The sequence below is a fragment of the Capsicum annuum genome, chromosome 1, assembly GCF_002878395.1.
Source record: "Capsicum annuum cultivar UCD-10X-F1 chromosome 1, UCD10Xv1.1, whole genome shotgun sequence".
Lineage (NCBI taxonomy): Eukaryota > Viridiplantae > Streptophyta > Magnoliopsida > Solanales > Solanaceae > Capsicum > Capsicum annuum.
In genome coordinates this window covers 241,483,141-241,491,648 of record NC_061111.1, presented here as the reverse complement: position 1 = coordinate 241,491,648, position 8,508 = coordinate 241,483,141, and the positions used below count along the sequence as shown (strand labels likewise).

The window sequence follows — 8,508 nt, the reverse complement described above, 5'->3', positions numbered from 1 at the left end:
TTCACTAAGTTAGACATTCAATCCACACAAATTTCAATTGCCTCAGAGCATAGCCAAATAATATCAACAAGACTAAAATGTTGAAGCCATCCAGCAATGAGAATGAGCAGTAAGACTGCAAGCCCATCACAAAATCAACAAAATTGAACTATTTGATATAATTGCGCAACTTCTCTTTCATTGAAACTGAGTATATATAGAGTACGCAAAACGACTGACTAACGATCAATTGCAATTACAGAGCAGAGATATACACAAACATATAATAAAATCTAAATTCTTGGTCTTCCGAAGGGAGTCTTGTTAGATGTCTGATTAGACAGGTTTGGGCAGTGTTGCATTTACTATATACCAATTAGACAGGTTTGGGCAGTGTTACATTTACTATATACCAAAATGTACAAGATCCAAAAACATTACATCCACTTGCTTTAATGACTAGTTTCCTTTTGCCCATCAACAACTGCATCCTTCCCAGAGTATTTACCTACAATTTTCAAAACAAAGCAGTCTCAATTCTCAATCTAAATTTTGGAGACTGAATTATATTTTCCCCATATCTCAATAGTCACAAGTTGACCTAGAATTTGAACCATTAAGTGGGAGTTTGGTTGGGGAACAAGTTATCCCGAGCAGCTAATCCTGGGATTAGTTATCCCACTCTCTGGGATGAGTTATCCCATGTATTTTATTTCAACAAAACATGTGATATACTCAAAGGTTTCGTGTACCAAACGAGCCCTAACAGTACAAAAAACACGAGACGTTCAAGGTTCGTGTAACTTCAAAGGTCAACAAAAGGAACAAACGAAAAATAACAACATATACTAACACACGGGATAGTCATGAAACTAAAGGGAGATAAAGAAATACTCACAATGGAAATGAACTACAGGTATTGTGCCATTGTTGGTGAGTTCAAACCTGTAAGTATCTCCTACTTGAACGCCATTTTCTTTTCTGAACTGTGTCCATCCTCTTTTAATTCCAAAGTGAAACTCGTCAATTCTCCCTATCCACACTGACCATGATCTCCGTTTTTCATCGACAATAATCATCTCATGTTTATCCATCAAGCCATTTGATTTCGCAAAATCCATTGGAAGATACTGCTCAAATTTATCCCAATATACAGATCAATACTACATTATCACAAAAACTAAAAGTATTGATTATGTTTTTTACTAAAATTTGTTCAGATCACTTACCAAAACAGGATTTCTGATGGCGTAAGGTTTAATAATGGATATAAAATGCAAGTTGGCATCAGCAGATGTTGAAGCAGCTACTTGCGATTTCAGATTGAACGTGCCCGAGGTCTTAAGGCTAAGATCTGTTATTGCTTTGATGTAACCAAGAAAAGAAGAAAAAACAAACATTACAATCATAATAAGGAAGACATAATATATAAAAAGACGTTCAAACTTGGCCTCAATTGGCAAGTAAGCACTCTAACTTTTAGTATGCACATCTAGACACCTCAACTCATCTTCGTTGTGTCAGCTGATGTGTCACAAATATGTGTCATGTCTGCGTCGGACGTCCATGGGACACAATGAGGACCTATGTTGCTTGGACTCTTCAAAAATGTCGACGGATGCGTGTTGGATCCTCTAGAAATAGTGTATTTTTGAAGGATCCAACACAGGTGCAACAATATTTTTGGAGAATCGGAGCAACTTAGATGAGGACGAGTTAGTTGCCCGTTGAGACCAAGTTGAGGTGCCTAGATCTGCACTCTCAAAGTTGGAATGCTTATTAGCTAGTTTGACGCCAAGTTTGAGTGTGAGATTTTTCTCTCCACACGTTTATCCGACATTCTTTCAGCATCTAATTTTTCTTTCTTGAATTCAGGCTTGAGGGATGGACTTTCTCTCAAATCTAGTTTGATTAATTGAATCAACAATGTCAGAATGAAGATGAATATATAAACAAAAAATAAAAATACATTAAGTTGAAGTAGAAAGAAACTGATTGTTATGTGCAATTTGGATATCGATACTACTGTTTGTCTAGTAGTAATTAAAATTCAAACCATAGAAATCGCGAGCAAACAAAATTTAATAACTAGATAGGATTCTTGCATGAGTTAACGGTGAAAAACACACTTCAACTATCAGTTGTTCCTTTTCCTGTCATCTTTCAGGTAGAAAAAGTGAACAGTTGTTAGTTGAGGTATGTTTTGATAGATAGTTGGTGCTAGTTCAGATAATAAAGTCACACATGATAGTTTAGGTATGAAAAATTGAAAACTCGGAATGCTTTAGGGGCATTTTTGCCCTTTTTATCTTCACTCTTCTTGTAACTATGAAGTCATCTTAATTAATTTAAATAAGTGAACAATAGAAAACAGTATGAAATTTAAACCAAAGGCTTACAGATGAGAAACTTGCCATGAAATCTGAATATAGGTAGTTCTCCATTGGAAACTATCTCAAACATTAAGCGATCTCCTTCCTTTAAGCAATTTGTAAGGCAAAATTCATGCCATCCTCTTCCAAAATAGGTAATTTTGTTGCATGTATACACATTAAATGTCCATGACCGTTGCTCGTCCCTCACAATTATTTCCCATTTCCTGTCGTAGAGTCTGTTTTCTTGTGCGAATTGTTTTGGAATACACTGAAACAGGTAGCAAATAAACAATCAATACGTATCTGTGTTTTTCACTTCAAAATTATCGAAAAGATAATTGTTCTCATAAGCTTATGCAGGAAATGAGTTCATCTTTTTTTTTGTGTCCATTCTTTAAGTTTTTTCTTTGCAGTGTAATCGTCAATGTATAATATACTCCCTCCATTTCAATTTGTTCGTCTGCTTTTGACTTGGCACAGAGTTCAAGAAAGCAAAAAAGACTTTTGAATCTTGTGATTTTAAAATAACGATATGTAGAATGTGACAAATGACATGTGGAAAGTTAAACCAAAGAGTTGCCAAAATAAGGGAGTACTTGTGAACTTACCACAAAATGCTTTGAAAGGCAATAAGGTTTAATAGTACAAATGAAATGAGAGTGACTGAGATTCGCGTCCTTAACAGCTTCTACATTGGAGAAAGTCTTGCCTGATGTCTTGATCTTGGGCTTTGGTTTTCCTGTCGCATTTCTTAATTACACAACATCATGTCAAAAACAGAATACAGAAAACAAAAAGGGAGGTTACACATTTGGCTGTTCGGCCAAAATTATTTACTGTCGCGAGCCATTATAAGTATATTATACATCTGTTGCCTGTTCAACTCTTTAAGAATTTCCCAAAAGTAAAACCTTCACCAACAAAATTACAAAACAATAACTTCAATGAGATAGAGCATGTCTTGAAAGAATATCTTTCAGCTAAATGCTAGGTCAAGTAAATGAAGCTGAAGCACACACACAAGATACGATTACTCGGTTAGGAGTTCAGAAAAGATATAAACGGGAGAGGATGCAAGGTAAGAGTTCAACGATAATTATGAGTCACTTCAGAAACTACCAAAAGACATCACATAATCAAGGGTATGCTTTTGTAACCCAGACCTTGAGTGATAGCATCCAGAGTAGGCTTCTTTTCTTCAGGCTGAAGTGATGCATTTGCTCTCAAATCTGGTTTTCAAATTGAAAAATGTGATTAACTTAAACCAAAGATGAATTTTAATCCAAATATAGAACATTAAACTAAAGTAGAAACTAAATGGTTGCAAAGGTTACAAAGAGAAGCTTTATTAATAACTAGAAAGGATCCTTATGAAGAAAAGATAATGCCAATTTATACTAAAGAAGTAGATAAATAGTGGGAAATAGTGGATGCAATATAAGAGAAAACGGCTAAGATGTGAAACTTGCCGTAAATTTTAAATATAGGTTCCTCTCCCTTGGAAAACATCTCAATCATTACGTGATCTCCTTCCATCAAGAAATTAGCAGCGCAAAGTTTACCCCATCCACCTGCAATAAAAGTGCTGCCTGCAGTGGTATACAACTTAAACACCCATGGCCTTTGTTGCTCATCTCTTATCGTTACTGTATATTTCCGGTCTCTGAGGCCATTTTCCCGAGCAAATAGTATTGGAACATGCTGAAACACAGTTCATATCCAGTTGCACATAAATAGCTCATCATATGCTTCACACTTTAAAATTATTCAAGAAACAAAGAGTTCTCATAACAAAATGATTTCATCTTTTTTTTAATAGTAACAAGGGAAGTAGAATTAGTTTTGAACTTACCAGCAAACACTTTGAAATGCAACTGGGCGTGATGGTATAAATGAAACGAGGGCGACCCCGAGGCATGTCCTTAGGTTCTACATCAGGGAAATCCTTGTGTGATGACATGACATTAGGCTTTGGCTTTTCCATAGCATTTTCTAATTACACAAAAGTTCATGTCAATATTTGAAAAAAAAACACTTTATGAACAAAAAAACACATCAATACTTCACAAAAACCTTTCTGAAGATAATTAACTTACCTACTATATGCACATCTTTGTGTAGTGAAACTACTTGTAAGTCTAAGAAGTTGACGAATCTAGTAATACCATCACAAGAAATAGGGCAGAGGAAGTACTATTTTCAAATTATTTAGCACTAGGTAGTGTTTATAATTGCTGAAAAATCTACTAATCAAGACATTATGTTTTTTGTATATGCACTAGGTACTATTTTCTCATTTTTGACATATGCTATTTATCCTTCTAGTGTCAAGGGGTGTAAAGGATGGTTAAGATCCCCCACCATTAAAATGAGGTTTGGCATCAGTAGATGTTGAAGCAGTTGCATGTGATTTACAATGTGCGATTTTTAAAGCAACCGAGAAAAGAAGAAATAAAAAACATTACAATACTATATAAAGAGTGAATAGGTTGAAATTCTTGTAAGCAATCGCAGTTTGCGAATTATATATATAAAAATATTTGGTGTTCACAAAATCTCCTCAACTACCATGGAAATATCCCCTGAAGGAATATAACATGATATCACCGTTTCAAGTGGCAGTACACTTGGAATTATTTCAGAGTGAATAGGTTAACATATCCCTCAACTATCACCATTTTGCAAGTTTCGTACCTAAATTATTGGGTGTTCACATAAGCCCCCAGAACTATCATCAACTGTCATCGTGCCAGGTGTAGTCATTTTTAAGATATTTTTCTATCTCCATGCACCTCTCAACAAGTCATTCCAAACATTTTGGCACATATTCAAACGGAAGTTTTAAATATAAAGTGAGTTATCATCTACATGATAATAGGATACCCCAATAATTTAGGAATAAAAATTCGCAAAATGACAATCGTTTAGAATTCTTTTAACATATTCACTCTAAATAAAACGAATATGATAGTGCATATGAAAACTAAATAGATCATCAAAGAAATAAGCTTGCCTTGAAACTTCCTCATTAGTTTTTTTGCATTATTAACAACTTGAAATTTCCATATTTGTGTCTCTCCTTTAGCAACGATCTCAAATATTATTCGATCCCCCTCTTTTAAGCAATTATCAGCACTGAATGTTCGCCATCCATCTGCGATATAAGCTTGAGTTTTGCATGAATGTAGCGTCAAGTTCCACGACCTTGTTTGTCTTTCATCGATTATAATCAAACCAAACATCTTGTTGCGGTTGATAAGACCGTTTGCAAATGCAAAATGTTGAGGAATCCACTAACATTGTGTATTATACACACATTACTAAACAGTTCATATTCTTAACAAAGATAAAAAATAAGAAAAATGATGCAGATATATTTATGCTTCCTTTAGCCTGTAGATTCTTGAAGAGCTCGTGAGAAATTAAGGTGTTTTGAGACTTACCATGAAACCTTTTGAAAGACAATATTGTCTAATAGTGAATTCAAAATGAGATTGACCAAAAGGTTTGTCATGAGTATATGCTTCGTCATCCTCATCCTCCTCATCGTTCTCATCCTCAACAACCTCATCATCGTCATTCTTGTCCTCGACCTTTTTATCCTTTTCTTCTAGTATTTGCATATACTCTGCATATTTTGTGTCACAATGAGTTGAATCGAAGATGGACACATCAAATTCCATGTCTCCTTCATGTCTGAAAATCAACATATCACCTAACTGCAAATCATGCTCCTCTGCAAACTTTTCCCAACCATCTTCTAATCGTCGTCTGTTCATCTTTACCAACCACTTGTTGCCAGCCCTTTTTAGTACAACATGTTCAATATGGTCATGTCCCTTCAAATACTTCAAGAAACCTATAGGAATTTTCTGCAATACAACAATATGTATAATTTAAAGTTAGGATTGTCCCATATATTATACTAGTACTACTTTCAACCCAATTAATCATTAAGAGATATTCATTGTTTTGACTTGATGCGCGGTTTAAGAAGGTAAAGACTATTAAATCTTATGATTTTAAATTGAACATAGGTAGAATTTTACCTAAATATTGTTTAATATTGTGATCCTAAATATATTACGTGGATAATTAGAACTAAAGAATTGTAAGAAAAGACATATTCATTTTGAAACGTACTAAAAATAAAATGAAGACAAATAAATTGAAACGAAAACGAGCATGTGCTTTTGATCTTCAGCTTCTTTTATATGATCAAATTTCTCACATCTATACATGCATAATATAAATAAGGATGAAGTAATTCAAGTGTCACTTACAAGGCCATTCTTGAAACCTGGGAGAATGGGTTTGAAAAAGTGAGGTTTCTTTGGCGGGATTTCCATGGACAAAATGCTTCTCTTTTGGGAAGATATAGGAGTGAAAGAACTAATTCAGGGGTAACAAATGTAGTTGTAAGGAAAGTTACAAAGTTATTATAGTAAGTAATTTTTAATATTATATAATTGGAAAGTTGTAAACTTTCTACTTCTGAACAGTTATGACCCTTGGAATACTAAACGTTCAGTCCTGCTGTGATGTCTCCTCCATGTAAAATCAATGATTAACATCTATTTATAAAGCCTATATATAATTACACATCACTCTAAAGTCTAATTAACAATAGTATTGATTTTTCTTTGTCCAACCATTCAAGAGCCAAATATTTTGAAATCAAGATTAAAGATCAATGGGTGCATCATCAATGTTAACGTGGAATTGATGCTTATGGTAATATTTAGGGGTTGTTTGGTAGAGTGCATAAAATAATATTGAATAGATTGTATTAGTAATGATGAAATTAGTAGTATAGATATTAGTACTACTGAAATTATTTTTTTTGTAGTGTTTGGTTTGATGCATTGAAAATAATATGTATTATTATATTTTAAAAAGATTATTGTTTGTTTATAAAAATATCCCCGACATATTAGAACTGTGTATTTCTTTGCAAAATTTTATTATTCTTTTTTAAAAATAAAAAATTAACAATATAACTAATTATTCACTTTGGAATTTTAAGATTTAATCATTCACTTGCAAAAAATAATTTTTTTCTTGTTATTTTTTCTTTATTTGTTCATCATTTGCTTGTTATTCCCACTTTGTGGTATTCTTAAGTTGGAGGGAGATAAGTGTAACTTTTGAATGAGATAATCGAATTATTATTAATATAAATTTGTGTTCCGTAGAGTGTTAAAGCTAAGAAGAAAAATTATTTTTATTTATGAATATCCTATTTACAAAATTAAAGCCTAGATGCAATCACGCAATTTGTTTTCAAATTTTGACCAATAAGTATTTTTTAAGTTAATGTAGTTTTTTTATGACTAAAATTATTTGGAGGGATATTATTATCTTGATAAATTGAAAAGAAGTAACTCACATTGAATAAATTAAAAAATATTTAGAAAAAAATTAAAGAAATTTGAGGGCATTTTTATCTTTACACATACATATTTATTCATGGATTTAAATTCATGATTACTAATCCCACCAAATTGGGTGTATTAGTTATATACCCTATAATACCATGGAGGGTGTATAATTAATCCATGTATTAGTTATACATTACTCCAAATTTGCTACAAAATAATATATTAAATAATCCCACCGTTTAATTTAATTCATGGATTATGAAAATAATTCATCGTACCAAACGGCTCCTTAGGGGTTTGGGAGCTTGTTTAGAATTATACATGTATTAAGAACTCATCTGGTCGCTGGTTTGGAAGTACGTTATGTATGTAATAAGTAAATTATGCATAACTAATATCATGTTTGGTAGTTGTTAGGAGTTAAATTATCAAGTATAAAATGAATAGGGGGTTAGATTTGCAACCCTGAGGATGAGTTTGGTCTTTAAAATACCCTACTACCTTCGTTTCATATTAATTGAATATTTTTCTTTTTAAATGCATGCTAAGAAATCATGAATAAGAAGGTAACTTTATTAGTTCACTTCTTAAAAAACTTCTTAGAAACTTTACGAAAAAGTATGGATACTTTCAAAAAAAAAAAAAATTAATCAAAAGAGTAATATGAAAAAATATAATTAATTCTTTTTTGATTATGTAAGATGACCAACTAATATAAGACAATTATTTTTAGTAAAATGATCAATTAATATGAGACAGAGGAAGTATTATTT

The 8,508-nt window shown here is 32.6% G+C and overlaps 1 protein-coding gene across 1 annotated transcript; it reads right to left on the bottom strand.

Annotated features, from left to right (window-relative positions):
- Positions 1–6: 6 nt before the first annotated feature.
- LOC107849153 (B3 domain-containing protein REM17-like) lies at positions 7–6,770 on the bottom strand. Its single transcript, XM_047413128.1, has 11 exons — positions 6,638–6,770; positions 5,798–6,226; positions 5,368–5,647; positions 4,207–4,346; positions 3,753–4,055; positions 3,518–3,557; positions 2,963–3,093; positions 2,368–2,622; positions 1,209–1,451; positions 878–1,109; positions 7–487 (listed from the first exon to the last, which is right to left on the bottom strand). Exons 1-11 carry the CDS (start codon positions 6,701–6,703, stop codon positions 432–434), a joined length of 2,175 nt encoding a protein of 724 aa, XP_047269084.1. The 5' UTR covers positions 6,704–6,770; the 3' UTR covers positions 7–431.
- Between the last annotated feature and the right edge of the window lie 1,738 nt (positions 6,771–8,508).

Coding starts and splice junctions, on each gene's coding strand:
- LOC107849153 (XM_047413128.1), bottom strand. CDS start 6,703: ATGGAAATCCCGCCAAAGAAACCTCACTTTTTCAAACCCATTCTCCCA. Junction 2,623..2,962: donor GCCTTTCAAAGCATTTTGTG/GTAAGTTCACAA, acceptor TACCTGTTTCAG/TGTATTCCAAAACAATTCGC. Junction 1,110..1,208: donor CCATCAGAAATCCTGTTTTG/GTAAGTGATCTG, acceptor AAATTTGAGCAG/TATCTTCCAATGGATTTTGC.